The sequence below is a fragment of the Pavona decussata genome, unplaced genomic scaffold (assembly GCF_977016875.1).
Source record: "Pavona decussata unplaced genomic scaffold, jaPavDecu1.1 SCAFFOLD_133, whole genome shotgun sequence".
NCBI classification, from domain to species: domain Eukaryota; kingdom Metazoa; phylum Cnidaria; class Anthozoa; order Scleractinia; family Agariciidae; genus Pavona; species Pavona decussata.
The window spans coordinates 2,337,808-2,354,635 of record NW_028145546.1 but is presented as its reverse complement, the minus strand read 5'-3'; the positions used below and the strand labels follow the sequence as shown (position 1 = coordinate 2,354,635).

The 16,828-nt window shown below is 38.9% G+C and overlaps 3 protein-coding genes across 3 annotated transcripts; 1 reads left to right on the top strand and 2 right to left on the bottom strand.

Moving 5' to 3' along the window:
- Window positions 1-149: 149 nt before the first annotated feature.
- LOC146468192 (uncharacterized) lies at window positions 150-8,445 on the bottom strand. The gene is made up of 8 exons (XM_085125002.1): window positions 8,346-8,445; window positions 4,972-7,724; window positions 4,084-4,170; window positions 3,137-3,199; window positions 2,057-2,131; window positions 1,655-1,717; window positions 1,417-1,491; window positions 150-606 (listed from the first exon to the last, which is right to left on the bottom strand). The coding sequence occupies exons 2-8, from the start codon at window positions 7,664-7,666 to the stop codon at window positions 554-556; spliced, it is 3,111 nt and encodes a 1,036-aa protein (XP_084981128.1). The 5' UTR covers window positions 7,667-7,724; window positions 8,346-8,445; the 3' UTR covers window positions 150-553.
- A 51-nt stretch (window positions 8,446-8,496) lies between these two features.
- On the top strand, window positions 8,497-13,312 carry LOC146468191 (uncharacterized). Its single transcript, XM_085125006.1, has 4 exons — window positions 8,497-8,554; window positions 8,699-8,828; window positions 9,659-9,803; window positions 10,698-13,312. Exons 1-4 carry the CDS (start codon window positions 8,497-8,499, stop codon window positions 11,046-11,048), a joined length of 684 nt encoding a protein of 227 aa, XP_084981132.1. The 3' UTR covers window positions 11,049-13,312.
- On the bottom strand, window positions 13,046-16,625 carry LOC146468190 (uncharacterized). Its single transcript, XM_085125005.1, has 5 exons — window positions 16,222-16,625; window positions 15,718-15,800; window positions 14,902-15,198; window positions 14,216-14,374; window positions 13,046-13,742 (listed from the first exon to the last, which is right to left on the bottom strand). Exons 1-5 carry the CDS (start codon window positions 16,484-16,486, stop codon window positions 13,473-13,475), a joined length of 1,074 nt encoding a protein of 357 aa, XP_084981131.1. The 5' UTR covers window positions 16,487-16,625; the 3' UTR covers window positions 13,046-13,472.
- Window positions 16,626-16,828: the final 203 nt, after the last annotated feature.

Sequence of the window (16,828 nt, the reverse complement as noted above, 5' to 3'; positions counted from 1 at the left end):
AACTGGTAGGATTGATATTGTAATAAATATCAAGAACTATCAGAAATGTCTTAAAAACAAAAACGGGTTTTTCAATGTGAAACTTCGCAATCGGCCCATATTTGTATCTACAGAAATTCTGCAGGATCCTGTGTCAGCGATTGGTTACAAGCCACGTATGTTTGGTCCAAAGATCTTTTGCTATGGAGGTTCTCGTTTAACTCGGGAAACGTTGGCACTTGCTCCAAGCTGATCTGCAAATACAGTGATTGAAGACGTTCCAGCAGAGATTCTATAGGATCCTGTGTCTGTTAGGATCCTATGTCAGCGGTTGGTTTTCCTTGTAACTAAGTTACAAGCCACGTCTGTTTGGTCCAAACCTCTTTCACTACAGAGGTTCTTGTTTTACTCGGGGAACGTTGGTACCCGCTCCAAGTTGGTCTGCAAATACAGTGATTGAAGACGTTCCAGCAGAGATTCTATAGGATCCTGTGTCTGTAGGATCCTATGTCAGCGGTTGGTTTTCCTAGTAACTAAGTTACAAGCCATTTCTGTTTGGTCCAAACATCGTTTACTACAGAGGTTCTTGTTTTACTCGGGGAACGTTGGTACTCGCTCCTTTTTGATCTGCAAATACAGTGATTAAATACGTCAACTAAGAAAGGCTTTCAACTGAGTGTCTACCTCTTCTAAACGACCAACAAGAATCGAGTTTGGCTTTTTATTGCCCAGTTGGGACCGATGAAAAGAAACAGTTCGAAATACATACTAAAGTAGTTTGTCACCTTCAAAAAAAATCTGTACGAAAGAGACAGCATGAAAACACTTGGAACCAAACCTAGATTGGCCATGTTGTTCTGGGAATCGCAAAGAATGTACAAATGCGTTTCTTAATGTCACTTGAGATAAAATGAGTCTCCAACAAGCCTATAGTAATGCTAATTTCTTGAGAACCTCTATTAAGCGACCAGTCGTCATTTAGTGGCCACTGGCGCATTTCCCCAGGATTGGCCTCTTAATAGAGAGTTTCACATGTTTCAAGTTCAAGGTTATTCAAAAATTCAAAAATTTAGCAAAAAGAGAGACTGGCCCGCAGGTAGCGAGAGCTAATCTAGGCGGGCCAGGTTTACAACTGTTCAAGGATAGAATTAATATTATTACAGTTATTAAAATCAAAGACAGACCAAATAGAATTTAGGGGAGTCGTTACGTTAAGAACGGAGCGCTTGGAATTAGAAGATATCACTTTCGTTAGAAAAGAAACTGGACCGGGGAAAATCACACAATTCTGAAAGCAAAGTGAGAACAACCACCACCACCATTTCTGGATATGAACTGGAATGAATCCTCTCAGCGCTGCACAGCCATTCTTCAAAGTAAACATAATTTCATACAGTCAAATTTTTTTTAAGTCTAATAATTTACAGCAGTCCTTACCTCTGAACTGGAGCACTTCAATCTCTAACTCTTCACGCTTCTTTCTTTCTAAATCCATCTGTAACTTGTATGAATCTGGAATTGAGGATAAACAATTTTCGGTTTATCCGTAATTGCTCAATATCTAAAAATCTAATGTTAACCGTCTGTGCTTCTCTCTGGCGTATGTCACTTTTGTTAGATTAATTTTGACGAAAATTGTTGTTAAGACAAAGCGGAAAGATTGAAAGAAAGTTACCATGCAAAATCTTCATTTCCAGCTCCTTCCTTTCAATGCTCTTTAAAAGTTCAGTGTTGGAATCTGCCAAAACAAAATACTGATAAGCATAGCATCCTCAAAGCAAGTCCAGGATATACGAGTATAAAATAGGCGAATATACCTGATGTCGCACACTATGACCGAAAGTGGCCTGCACGGCTGGAGCTTAACCTGGAACAACTGGGAGTATGGCGATCTACTTCCACCCCCCTCCACCTCCCCCCCCCCCCCTCCCCCCGGAACGGATGCTGGTTAGCTCCTAGCATTATGAGGCTAGCCCTTGAACCATCAAGCTTACGATTTGATATCCAACGCGCTAAATATACTACAAAACCGCACCACCACCTAAAATCCAAATATATACAAGCTAAGCCTATGTACCTCTTAGTTGATCCAACTCTCGCTGCACTGCCATTCTGTGTTCTCTTTCTTGTTTGATTTGTTCTTGATATGCATCTGGATAAAAATGTTATCGGATTAGCATCAAACACACATGTAATGTTCTCATTACGTACAAGCTGTACCTTTAACAAAATTTGCGCTGAAGCAACACGAAAGATGAAAGGGAAGCATTCTAAAGAAATTTCAATTTATAGAAAAGTGTGAAGACATACCACATCTCAGTTTGCTGTGTGTATAACAGCCCTCTCAGCCCCATCCAGGCACCCAGTTTTGTACGTAACACTAGTTTATACTTGGCAACCTCGGACGCCGTTGACAACTCTTCATTTAATTCCCCATTGCGGTGTGTGACGCCAAATAAAAAAGGGTCACTGAATCGTATATTCCCAGCCACACACAAGCAAAGTTTGCAAGCTCAAGTAGCCCTCCAGCCACACATGAGCCTTTATTGTGTTGTCTTGGCGATTGCTCCCTTTGGTACACCATTTTGCTCAATATTATCCTACTCAATCGTGCGAATAGCGTCTGATTTAACACATAAACAGAAGCCCGTAAAATTCTCACTTATTTCCACGAATTATAAAGAAGAGATACTGAGACGAGTCCAAAGAACGCCAGCGCAACGTTTTTACAACGCAGCAATAAAAATGACAAATAAAAAAGCCGTAACCGGACTTTGTTCTATTATAAAGCTGGCCGGAAAGGAAGTGACGACAGAACGAAACAAGTGTAGCTGGCGAACGTTTCCTCATATACTCAAAGTCCTTTTAACACGTTTTTCTTTCACAGCTGTGTTTTTTAACAAGTCGTTTTCGCACTTTGTAATGGCATTCCCGAAGAGGCTACATATTAGGTGTCAATTAAAAGCAAAACTGCATTTAAAAAAAAAAAACGTCTATTCACAAACAACAACGACGACAAACGTTTAGACTGCATATGACAGGGCCTTGAGCAATGTTTATATGACAGGATGATGATGATGATGATGATGATGATGATGATGATGATGATGACGATGATGATTACTCTATCTACGTGACATCCGTAAATTTGCCTCACCATGTAAAATTCTCAATTCAGTTTCCTTTCGCTGTAAGGTCTTCAACATATCTTCATCCTCAGCTACAAGGGAACATTTTAAGAACATTAAAGGAGTTTGTGTCTATTTGTTTTGTATATGTTGAGAACTGTTTTGATCTGAAATAGCCTATATTTCTGAAATGGGTTCAGTTAATTTTGCGGCATCGCTTTAACATCTGTTGACAAAACCAACGTAAGTACCATAAAAGGCTGTAAAAGTCATATCGTTAGTGGTAACATTTTGTTCACTTTCAGGTAACGTATATAATTTTAAGCTACACAACCGGTTTTACTTTTAAAACTTGTCCGCTAACAAACCTCATATAAAGTCTATTATTAAAAACTGAATCATTGTATAATGCAATTCGAGGGATTTGATTGGCTTAGCGGCCATGGTATATGAGCCATTATACCATGGCCGAGAAATGGCGGCCATTAAATTGTCTGCTGGTTATTCTTGCACAGCGAAATCAGTAAGATCTAGCAATATTTCTTGATTGTTTTTAATGAAACAATTATTCCAGTTGCGCTTGTTGGATATGGAATGATTATAGCCAACTCGGCGCTACGCGCCTCGTTGGCTATCTATCATCTCATATCCAACGCGCGCTCGTGGAATAATTGTTAAAGATAAGATAAAATTGCGCGGCTCTCCTACCCACCCCCAAATATCGCGCCATGAAACCCGTAAATAAACCTCTACAACACATAAAACAGTCAACTCTCGTTTGACGACAGATTGTCTGCCCTTGCGTCCGTCTTTAATAAAGGAAATTAAGTTACAAGCAAAAGGATAAAATTCTGCCGGGACCAGCCTGCAACTTGATGGTGGTGTCGGTTTTGGAGAGCCCATCAGTTATGTCCAGGACTTAAGTGGAGCCCACTGTACAAAAATATAAACTAAAGACATGGAATTCTCGTTGTACCTCTTTGCCTCTTGGCCTGCTGTTCCCGCCATGATGGACCACTCAAAGAATGTTCATTTGATCTTTTCGAGCTACAACGGCAGTTGGCTATTAAAAGAATAAAAGAAACCAGACTATTATCTAATGATGACGGCCCGTCATTGAATGTTCGTTGTTAAAATTTTTTTACCCTTCCTAATTCAGAAGTAATCAGAACTGACAAATGGTGAACTGAGACCAGTACCTAACTGTCCGGTATTGGAAAAAAATTTTCCCTCTGTCTTGAGCGGTCTCGGGCCACTACTCAAGACAGAAGGCACAGATTTTCGGACCGAGAAGGCTGGTGAATAACTTTCTTATTTTTTTTTTCCGCAAGAAAACGAGGCCCAGGTCTTGCAACAAATCACGAAACGAATCCAGCCCGGTTCGAAGGCAAGATGGAAAACTGAATTCTGATCGCTGCCGGAACCAATCAGATTGCACGAGATATGAATTCCGCCCCCTTGCGCACTGCAATAATAATAATAATAATTATTATTATTATTATTATTATTATTATTATTATTATTATTATTATTATTATTATTATTATTATTATTATTATTATTATTATAAACCCCAGTACTGCCCAGTATTGTTTTGAAAAGGAGCTGGTACTGGCGACCAGTGTTGGTTCTTTTGCTATCATTTAATATACGCAATCACTGAGTATATGAATTCACTCTAAAAGCCTGGATTTGTTTTGTTTTTGTTAGGGTTAGTTATCAGTATTCAGCAATAAAAACCACCAGCATATGACAGAATTGTGGGATAAAATGATTTATTGAGAAACCCTTGAATATTGTGAGGAGAAACTTATTTAGAAATAAAATAAGTGAAAATATAAATTATAGTTAGATTACCGCTTACCACTGCTTGTAAAAGTTGAACTGTAAGAGGGGTTCTGCCCGTCTCTAGAAACAGGTGCAGTACACGTCGAATACATGGAAGAACTTGCTGTGACAGGTGAGACATGCACTGACATACTATGGGTGTGCATAGTGCGCATGTTGGAATCAGGAACAGTGATGAAGGAAGAGGGTGGGAGAGGCACAACCTGACTGCATATCTGACTGGACACAGCCGTCTGATTTGTGTCGACTGGATCATTTCTGTCACAACAAGTTTGAGAAGAAGTGGAAAGTACTTTGCTTCTTACTGGATCACAATCATTTGAACTGCTACATACAACAACTTGCATTTGAGTGACATTGACAGCTGATTGATTGACAGCAGGTAGGTCAAGCTGTGGTGATGTCGACATGTAACTTGAAGCAGTTGTACTAGATTTCAGCTGATCACTGACAGAATTCTCTTCATTTCTTGTGATGGGAGGAGTAAAATTGTGACGAGAAGGTGGTGAGAATCCGTAAACTGGCAACGACACAGATGATGAAGGTGACGTCAGTTGTAAAACCTTTTCACATTGGTTATCACTGCCCTCATTTGAACTGTGCTGGATTGTCTCCAACTCATCACCCACAAACACCTTGTAAAGATCAGATATGGAATAATCTTCTGCCCTCTGGCTAGCGGTATTTTTTTCATCATTAATTTCTGTACCAATTGACTCTATCTCTGGACTTGATGATCGTCTGTCAGATGCTGTGATATTTACCATTTTTTCTACAGCCACTGGTGGCTGCCACTCTATTAACTTCAATTTGGCTTCATTCTCAGGGGTGATATAATAACATAAAAGTTTATCAACATCTGACTTGGTGATGTAGGTACATGAGCTGGGTCTGTTTAGATGCCCAAGAACTTTCAGATGATGCACTTCAGAGTAGGTATATTTGAGTTTGGTGATTCCTAACTTATCAAGGTTGTAGCGCAACTGCACACTTTGACCATTCATCAGTTGGACAGCTTTGTGAACATCCGGCACTGAGACCACAACTTGATTATTGATGGTGAACTGAGGGATTTTCAATTTAGCCTGATTACTTTGCGAGATGGGCATTGATTCAACTTGGCTTGGATGTCCTTCACTGACATTATTCACAGCACTTTCTAGAACAACTGGTTCACTCCACTCAATTCCTGGAAAACTGCCACTTCTGTCATCACAGTGATTTCCTAGGTGGTACATCTTAAGCAGCCTCTCAGCATCTGCCTTGGTGATGTAGGTGCAGACAGTGGCCTTCGAACTCAGAATGTTGTGAGCTTTGAGGCGCTTCAGGCAAATAGTTGAGAACCGGTGTGTTGGAATTTTGAGGCGATGCATGTAGTTTCCAACTTGGACACAGTGTCCATACAAATCAATCACAGTCTTGTGTAAATCAGGAATGCAGACAACCACCTCACCATTTAACAGACAAGTCCGAATTACACATGTCAAGCCACTGTGGCCCTTGCTTGCTGTTTCTGATCCTGATGAATTCTCAGCATTAGTCATGATGGAATGTGAACTTGATGCAGAATCACAGGTTTCAGTACTAACCACCTCATGACCTTGGACATCAACGTTGTTTTCAGGAATGTGTCCCATTGTAGCTGTTGATGAAGGACTAGACGTTAATCTCACTGGGACACTGCCCTCTCTGTCAACCCCTTTCCTGGCAACATTCACATTCAATTTCCCCAAATGCACCCAGTTAACATTAGGTGGATTTGTATCAAGGAAGGCTGAAGTATACTGCAACACCCTTTCAAAATCTTTTCTGGATATATACAGTTTTCTTAAGCTGTCATTGGAGGTAATTCCAGTGTAAATTTCAATTTTTGCCAGTTCATTGGTGGTAAATGTGCCTATAGCTACTTTTAGATTTTGCAAGACTGAGTTCAAAATGTGTGGTTGCTGAAAATAACTTTCAAACATGTTAGATATTTCAGACAAGGTGACAAAGTCATGATTTCCAATGGAGAATACATGGATTAGAAACGGTGAAGGAATGGTGTTCTGAGTTGTGAGATCAGTGTTGGCAAGCGATACTTGACTGTGTTCTTTCTCATTTTGATTTCCTTGAACAATTGTGCCTAAACTGTAATTATCAATGGCAACCGGAGGAGAAAACTTGAAATATTTGGCATTGTCAGTGTTGTTCTCCTCATCATACTTGTGAAGAATTTTAATAAAATCCCCCTCAGCAATATATGAACATTGTTTTGTCTGCACATCAACTGCTCCAACCTTCTTCAGCATCCTCAGCTGTGCTTGGTCAAACCGCGATGTCTCAATGCCTTGTTTCTTCAACAAGTGTTGTAAGTTTTTGTATGACCCCCAGGTCTTTAACACAGCCCGGCATACATCAGAGAAAATGACTATACTCCTGTCATCAACAGAATATCTTGGCATGCTGGTGGTCGGAGTTTTGCTTTCTTTCTTGCTCACACTTGATTTGTTATTTTTATCTTTTGCAAACAAACATTCCTGGAGTTCACTTCCTACAGGTCCATGAAGTGATTTCGATATCTCCCCCTCTTTGGATGATTCAGTCATGGAAGGATCCAATCCGGCATCATCAATATTGACTGTCGGATCAGGTCCAGGCCAGGATACACCAGAAGTATTCTCCATCCCTGGATCTTGACATTTTTGTTCATGATGGCTCGCCATTGTCATGACCTCAACTCTCAGCAGTGTCTCGCCATGCTTTGTTCCAATGAACTGATACACCACCCTATACAAAGATCAAGAATAATTATTGGAAATACTGAATTAGTATCAGGGATTAGTATACGAGCAGACATACTAAGTAACTTAATATCAGCTGACGAGGAAAGTGAACCTTGGGGGTAAAATTTGCTACTTTGAGTTAATAATTATTATGTAAGTGCTTATCGGATCACCTTGGGAAGAAGAAAAAATCCACACTCTAACCCAAGCTCCTCTTACGGTAGACAATTTCTTTCTTATTTCATTCTGAGCTTTAAATTTACCATGTTTCTTTCAACGGGTAATTGCATTACATAGTATATTACACTTTGTATTTCCCCATATTTTAGCCATAAGTTCTTTTTAACCTTTTCAAACAGATTTCGTTATTTACTTTAACTTTCAAGACAGGGATTTCATTTATTCTGCACTTGCGTCCACCAATAAAACCCATAACAAAAAGACTTATAAGCAATTTTGTCATAGCTTTAGAGGGAAGAGAATATCATAATAAGATTTAAAAAAATGATAAGCTTTATATGAAACAAAACTGATTTCAGAATAATGAAGAAACAGGTTTGGTTAAACTGTCTTGATTATTATTGATAAATAAAAACACAATAAAATAAACATATATAATGTATACCTGTTAATAGCGATGAAAAGTTGTCCTCCGAAAACACCCGACAAATGAATCGAAGAACAAAACAATGCAAGACAAAAGGTTGGATACCACCCCTTGAACAAGATAGAGTATGGCCTGGGTAGGAGCTGTCACGAAATCTCAGCTGTGTGGAATGCTCATTTTCATCCGAAATCAGGCTACTTTCCTCACAGTTCACGAAAATACTTTAGGTATTACTTTTTAACTTCTCCTAGAATCTCTCACTTCGTGGACTTTCGTGGTAAAAGTTGCTGTATAAAAGCTGCAAACAAAATCGTGACAAACAGTTTGGGCCTTTACTAAAAATTGCGTGACTCGGCCCCTTCTGCTTGCAGTGCCTCTCCCTGCATTGTTGGCGAATTGGCGAAGTCGTGGTACAAAGATGTCTTTGAATTTAGGATTTACTTACTTCATTGACAGTGCCATGCAAACGGCCGTCAAACGTTTTTCGCACAGAAAGCTTTGGTGAGTAGGCTTTACGTACTCATTTCTAACATTGAACTTTAGTGAACTGAGGATTCATTGTCGTTTGATGGTTGAATTTATCTTTGATCATTATTGTTATCATGATTAAACTCTTTAGCTTCTTGTTTTCCCGTTGGCTGAGTTAGCATAAATTTTATACGGCTGAATACTGTTTTTTTTGTTTTTTACCTTGTTAAGCTTGAAACAATCTGGTTTAATTGGTGCCAAAAAAATATAATAACTGACAGACCGGATAACTGACTGAATGAATGATGGACAGACAGATGGATGAAAGTGTGAATGAAACATCATCTGAACAGACTGATTGATTGCTTGATTCATTCATTGACTGACTAACTGACTGACTGACTGACTGACTGACTGACTGACTGACTGAAAGAATGAATGACTGATTGATTGATTGACTGACTGAATGCCTGGCTGGCTGACAGATTAATTGATTGATTGATTGATTGATTGATTGATTGATTGATTGATTGATTGATTGATTGATTGATTGATTGATTGATTGATTCACTGTCTCACAAACAGTCATAACATAACATAATATTTATTCAAAATGAGGAAAATAAAAATATAAAACAATATCTTGTAAAGGAAAACTAGAGGTTAGCCCTATGACATTTCCCTAATTTAAAAGACTTGCTTGTCTGACTTGCTCATAGATGGATGGACAGACTAACTGAACAATGTACTAATCATGACTATCAACATACTCACTCACTGTTGACTGACCGGGTGGTGTGCTGGTTGTCTGAGTGACTGATTAACTGTCTGAATTACTGATAGATTATTTTTTTCTGTGCTAGGAATGTCATGCTTCATTCTGTAACATCCTGGCCAATTGCTTGGGCAACACTCTGCATTGGTGGAATGTTTTTGCCATTCTCTCTTCAACTGGTACTCATCCTTTTGAAATGTCTCCTGTGTATTTTGCAGGAACCACCCATTGGGGTAAGTTGTAGACAACAACTTGGGTATATTACTATAACCACATGCTGCACCTCTTGGCCCCTTTCCAAATCCTCCTGAGATGAAAGTTGTCTTGTTAAAAACAATGTTACCCTGTCATGATCAGAAAAATTATTTCAATGTCAATCAATAATAAAGACACATTTGGAGTTAAAATGTTTAATGAAACTCAAACCCCCGTGTGGGGTGGGGGGGGGGGGAGGAGTTTGTGAGATTACCATGTTGCTGGGCTAGTGAGACAAAGCACAAAGTGATGAAATCTGAGACATCAAAGGTCTGATGTAATCAATTGAGTAGCAATTAATTTGATTCCTGTTCAAAACAATACAATAATAATGTCTTGGAGTGATTATGGTCTGGGCAAGATCATTGGAAGATATTACTGGTGCTAGTTCACAGTCTCGCTGAGATCATGCATATCTCATCTCATCACAAACTCCGTCACCATAATAATTTTTATTATTTACATGGATTAATGTTACATTATTATGTTTTAAATCCATTTGGCTGAAACAGTTTCAAGATTGAAACCAGCATCTTAATCTTAACTTTATTATAATTATTTGAATCCCCTTCGTTAGTCCGTAATACTTGATCAACAGGCAGTACACTGATCTATAGTGTGTTTCGAGTCTAAGGCTACAAAAATGGCATCACATTGGGCTTTACATGATACTATATTTTCTGTAATTATTACTGAAATTTTGTGGACTTTAAGCCATACCTTTTTTTCGTATATGCACGACGATCACCTCCCACAAGTCTCCTCTCCTCACTGGGAGTGATTTTCCACGTCTATCCCTGAGAAAAATATACTCTAACTTTGGTTCACTATATTGCTATTTCTTCAGTTTGATGTATGTTTCTTTTCCACAGTTTGCTTATACCATTGTGTACAATGTGGTGGCGTACTACACATTATTTGTCTACACTGAAACAACCATGTTCCAAGCTTTTTTCACCATTGTACTTTGCCATGGGATTCAGTTCTTGGGCCACTTAGTATTTGAAGGTGAAACTCCACAGCGTCTACCCACAAAGCAAGACAACATGCTGTTTCAAGTTCTGGATCTGGCAAATGCATTCTTTCTTGCTCCATTTCACTTCGGTTTAACACTTTTGATCAGGTGCGACCTCTTACCAATCTTAAGATGGCGTTCAGATGCAGCATTGCACAAACTAATGACATCCACTCAGGAACTCAAGTATGGGAAAAAGTCTCCATGATGGATCAAAACATGCCATCTATAAAAATAAAGTATTGTCAACAATAGTCTGTTAACTGGCTCCATCATGGGAAGAGGACTGAAGAAAAATTGCCGCCCCCCCCCCCCCCCCCCCACAAGCACACACATAACAGTTTTTCTCAAGTCCTATATTTCCCTATTTAAAGGGGAAGTATCACGCGAATTTGATGTCATTTCAAAACTCAAAAATGTTTGTCTGTCAATAGAAACATAAAATAATTGCCTTGATTTGTTATAAATTATCACCCCAGTGCAATTAAACTGTCGATGGATTGAAACTTGAAAAATGTTAGGCTAACGTTTTTCAAGTTCTCGCATTTGTGTTTTCAAAATGTGCCAGAACAGATCACGAGTTGTTCTTTTCAAGAATAAAGTTGATCTCTTTCCTCTCGTTGTTCTAAAATTGTTTTGTATATATGTGAAGGTCTTATTTCACCATTTTTAACCAAACAGGACAAAAACCGCATGAGACTTCCCCATTATGGAGCTTGTTCCAAAGATAGATAAAAGGGAATTTTTCAGTACCTATGAAATTTATTTTCTGAAGAATTACTGGAGATAAGTATTGCAATAAGATAACCAATTAAGGAAAAAAAGAAAGAAATTATTAATTAAGGATAGAATTCAAAGTAGAAGACACACTTCAAGCTAAAAAGACCTGTCAACTGACTGGGGACTTTTTCGAGTTATCCAATAATATTGCTGCAAGTATCACCTCAGGGATCTGGATGATTATCATCACTACTCAAGAAAAAAATTACCACAATAATATTACTGTATGTTAATATTAAACAACAAATCCTTGTTTTAAATCCTCAGTTTTTAAAATTGTGTTAAATTTTCTTTTGTTTGACAAGCAATCTACTGTCAAAAGGTTTACTTGCAATGTCAACATTTGAAATATTTCAACTTTTCACGTCACTTGGTCTCAAAGTATAATTTATAGCTAGCATCCTTGATAAACAGGTTTGCAGGTATTGTTCCTTATTGTGTTACACATTGTAACACTGCCCAGATAAGGTCATGTTGCACTGAATATTCGTTGTCCGTAGTCAACAGATATCCTGCAACATACATAATCTCCTGTATCAGGGAGAAAAACAGCAAAATAAAGATCGTCTCCACCTTTTCTGCAATAATGCTGTGCTTTGTTATTTATGTGTTGAATAACAGGACAATCATCCTGCTCAATCTTGCAGAACATCCCCAACTCAGTCCACAACCTCATCGGCAAAGTATCAGGCAATTATCCCACGTGATTTTGCAGAATTGTTTAATTATTATGGAGGTCATAAGGTCGAGGTTTTATTACAGGTACACATTAAGTAACTGCAGTGAGATGTTAATAGGGAGCTTAAGCACAAACGTTCATGAGCCACGGACGGCAACCGGAAGTAGAGTGTTTCCTTTTTTGGCGTGATTTTGCTCCTTACCACGGACAGGAAAAGCCCTTGTTGACGACGGTAGCTTGATGTTACAAACGCGATGGCGTGAAAACGCACCAAAATGGAAACATTCAATTTCCGTCTGTGCTCAAGTTCTCTATTATGTTGTAGTTCCCGTGGTCCAACACAAGTGTGTTCAACTACTAAATTTTGAAAGGCAGTTGCTGGGGGAAAATCTCAAGGCTTGGTTATCTCTGTTAAAATATCTAGGGAGAGTTGGGGCATTAATTTGGTTAATCCTTCCATTCCTTCCCCATGTTATTGTAATGACCAGTGTTTCAAGTATGTACTCGAAAGTGAAACTAATCACATGATGTCAGGGGATTTAACCTGCTTTAACCCTCTGTTTGGCTCACGGAGGGGATTTTGTTTAAAATTCTTCCAGAAATCCTGGCCTCACATCTGCCCAAGTTCCCCAGTCAAGTTCAACATTGACAGATTATGCTCATGCCATGACAAATAGGGAGCAACCTGAAATGTAAAGGGCCAAAACTACTGGTCCATATTATTGTAAACACCACTTGCAGAACACTTGTGTTGAAGTTGTTTTAATAAAGTTTATTGTCTTTTACACAAACCAGTTACACTATATTACTGCTCTAGAACTGGTTCAAAAAATAATGTAATCCACCAAAAACATTTATAATATTTGATCATATTAACACAATAAGGCCTTACTATTTTATTAGTTACCAGTATTTTGTCAGTGAGCAATTAGAAATAATTCTTATTGGTCATGGTTACAAAATGAGTGATAAAAGACACAGGGAGCCAATTTAGGACTAACAACAACAACAAATTTCAAGTAATTCAATTTATATAAACTGTTTTACTGACAACAAAATTATTGATTTCACTCTGCACAGAATGATCTATGTATGTACGTGGATTCCAAAATGCAATAACAATGGGAATATATTAAGTTAACAACAAATTAATATATTGTTTGGTAAGTATATTCATGACTCTTTCTCGTTTTCATTTCCTTCCGATTCTGTCGTCGTGTCTTCTATTTCCTCCATGGTGATATCCATTTTGTTGATGTCTTCAATTGCGACAATGTGGGGAATTATCCACTGAATGGGGCGAGAGGAGAGGAGGTATTCAGTCATCACTTGAGGATGGACGAACACATGGCCGACAAGTTTATCTTTTGCCTCACAGATTGGCTGGGTGGCTTTCTTCATCACGTTTGCAACTGCAGCTGGCATGTCCTTGACGGGATGAGCCTGAAAATAACAAACTTTCTGTTTACAACCAGCCCACCACTGTAGCAAAACTACAAATTAGTTTGTTAATACACTAGCCCTCTTTGCAGACACTTATGGAGATTTCAAATCTGTCAAGTGGTATAAACAACTTTGACAAAGTAAACAGATTTTTACACAACTATTTGTTGTCGTTGGAACAATACAAATTCTCAAAGCTGCACAATTTTCTTACATCTGGAAGGCACATCTATCTATTACAAAGAGATTTAAGAAATGAATAATCTTTACCAAACACTTCAAAGTTTAAATGCCAGCTACCATTGGGGCAAGGTATCAAAAGGCTGACATCTCAAAATAGGCAGTATTACCCTATTTACAATACTGATATAAACCCATGCATGTTGGGCACCATTTTGTATCCAAGAGAGAGCCACGGGGCCCACATAAACCATTCTATTACCCTATATCTATTACATACGAAAAAAATTTACCGTGTTGAGAGCAAAAACAAACTGTTTGGCTGAGATAAAAACTTCCCCAGAGAGCTCAAGTGCCATGTTAGGTATGTACATTGTTGCAGTGTACACTTTCTTGCCAGCATCAGATGATTTCCCAACCAAGTCTGTTACTCTTTCCTGCAAATTGCTCACCTAGAAATAGAGATAGAACTCAGATCAGTCTTACAGCAAATTTGTCAAAGGTATGTAAAGTGTACTGTACCATCTCTTATAAACAGGACTTTGTTTAACAATAAGGAAACATCAATATTACTGGTGACCCAGTAACTCACATGATGGCTCGATGGGAACACGAGAATGCACATTTATATTGCCCATGTAGCACATCCTGGGGGTGAGGTTTTCCCAATGAGCAATGATTAAAACCACTTATTTATACTCTCCTGATAACTAAAAAAATTCCTATATCAATTTGGGGATTTCCAGATGCAGCATGTTGTGAACTGTTAACTGGCTGAGGCAAAATCACAGCAACATGCACAACTGAAAAGATCTGCAAAAAGCGCCTCATGACTTTTGGTATTAAAGCCTTTTACTATCTAGTTTGAATGGCGTCATAAATGCAACGGCAAAAGATCACCAAATTATGGACTTCTTTTTGTGAAGGTATAGTAGAATTCACTTATTTTATTCAAACCAAATTCCAAACCATAACGTACCGTGTTAACGCTAAACTGAACAGGCTTGTAGGACATAAGCTTTCTCTTTCCTCTTCGTGTCACCATTTTCTTCAGGTTCTTGGCTCTGACCACAGGTCCTTTGGCATGGTCTTCATCCACTGTTTCAAGCTCCTTCATGTCCTCTTCACATGTGCCATCAGTGGGTAGGGCAAACTCAGCAACAAGCTCAGAGAAAGACAGCACATCCTCTGTCCTAGCAACCATCATCTTCATGACAGCATTGTTTTGCACTTTGTTGTAGTACTCAGAAGCAGTACCAGTTACTGTGGCCTTGATCTACAGTGGCAAGATGAAAATTAACTCCGTATTGAAACCAAGTCTAGCAAGGCAAAATGCTTGCAACAACTTTACATCAAACATTACAAGGAATATACAGTGGCACCCCACATGGAACAAATCTGCATCAATGGTACTTAAATTCAAGAGCAATAATCATGGTGCTTTCACAGTAAAAACTGCTCATTGGGTATCCCAGTGACATATCTATGTCATGTCGGAGCTGTCACAACAGGTCAAAACTTACAATATCGTCATACCCGAACATACTTGACAGGAACTGGTTCTTGACGGTTTTAGGTTTATTTTACTCACGAACTAACTAGTTTGTTACAAGTGCAACACTCAACACAACATGTTGCTGAAACGTACTCCATGTAATATGGGGGCCCAGAAACCAACGTGAACTATGACCCTGGATTAACTCGCACGTTATCAACATTTGTTCTCCTCGCGCATTTAAAATATAAGGAACCCATTGCAATTAAGTAGGGAGAGTTGAAAGAATGAACATCTCACCTCGGTGGGCGTCTTGGTGATAATGGGGCACTTCTCCTCAACCTTTGCCAGCGTCTCTGAAGCCACGCGGTCAATTGTGGTAACTGCAATCAGTAACAATAGACCAATGTTAACCTTCTTGTCAGCTTACAAAGCGGCATTGTATGGTTTATAAAAGAAATTGTAAACATGAAAAGGTTGCAAACGGCAGGCCTTGAAAATCAAGCCTTGGAAAATAAAATCGAAAACCGTGAAGCGTAAAAAGGGCTTAACCAGCCACTGGACTCCAGGACAAAGTTCACATGGCGGCTTAGACGAAAGTACGTGCGTTAGCGTTTTGATCACCGGAAGTTGCCAAATTTGTAACAGAGTGAAATCAATACGTTAACCGAAAGTAAAAAATTTAAAGATTACGACAGCTGTAGCTGCGGAATAGCTAGTTTTACAGATAAAAAATGAAAGTGGCATCATTACAATATAAGCTTTAAACGCAAGAGAACGTAAAAAATGCCTTCTTACACGTACCAGCACAGCCCATCTTTCCAACGATGGGTTTAGCCAAAGAACAAGAATTTGCTGCTTCTATAATAGGTTTGGTAGCAGCATTCGCCATCTGGATCGTACTTTCACCGGCATTACAAGCCATCCTAGTAACGGAATTCTGTTCTTTTACGGTGCTGTAAATTTGTGAAAGCTGTTCAACGGCCGCCATTGCGACGGGCAGTTCCCACAAACGGGTGGCGAACGACTTGTCCTCTGACTCCTGAGTCATTTCAACCTCGGAAGACATTTCTTCTTCGAGTACGGTTTAGAGTTCACTCTAGCAGCGGTACAAATAACACCTCAAAACACGTTTGATAGCGGAATAAATTCAGTTTACCGAAGCGCAATTTTTATTGCGAAGATAGTCGGACTTTGCTCTCAAGCTGTTCCCAGAATAACAGACACCTATTATCCAATCAAAACGGCTGTTAGTAATGTTTCTCACCACGCTTGCAATTTGTCCAATCAGAATAGCGGTAGTGTTCGTTGAAACAATGAGGTAATCAACACTTTGGAAAGTTGTTTGTGGGACAAAGTTCGCTAGCACGTGACTGGTTTCAGGTATTGCATTTCCCATTGTTTCCTCTTT

Excerpts from the sequence above, each read along its gene's own strand:
- LOC146468192 (XM_085125002.1), bottom strand. The coding sequence starts at position 7,666 with ATGACAATGGCGAGCCATCATGAACAAAAATGTCAAGATCCAGGGATG. Across the intron at positions 4,171-4,971 it reads TTCAACTTTTACAAGCAGTG|CCAACTGCCGTTGTAGCTCG; the intron begins GTAAGCGGTAAT and ends TTCTTTTAATAG. Across the intron at positions 1,492-1,654 it reads GGAAATGAAGATTTTGCATG|ATTCATACAAGTTACAGATG; the intron begins GTAACTTTCTTT and ends CCTCAATTCCAG.
- LOC146468191 (XM_085125006.1), top strand. The coding sequence starts at position 8,497 with ATGCTCATTTTCATCCGAAATCAGGCTACTTTCCTCACAGTTCACGAA. Across the intron at positions 8,555-8,698 it reads AGTTCACGAAAATACTTTAG|TGCCTCTCCCTGCATTGTTG; the intron begins GTATTACTTTTT and ends TTCTGCTTGCAG. Across the intron at positions 8,829-9,658 it reads TTTTCGCACAGAAAGCTTTG|GAATGTCATGCTTCATTCTG; the intron begins GTGAGTAGGCTT and ends TTTCTGTGCTAG.
- LOC146468190 (XM_085125005.1), bottom strand. The coding sequence starts at position 16,486 with ATGTCTTCCGAGGTTGAAATGACTCAGGAGTCAGAGGACAAGTCGTTC. Across the intron at positions 14,375-14,901 it reads TTCAGTTTAGCGTTAACACG|GTGAGCAATTTGCAGGAAAG; the intron begins GTACGTTATGGT and ends CTCTATTTCTAG. Across the intron at positions 13,743-14,215 it reads TTGTTTTTGCTCTCAACACG|GCTCATCCCGTCAAGGACAT; the intron begins GTAAATTTTTTT and ends TGTTATTTTCAG.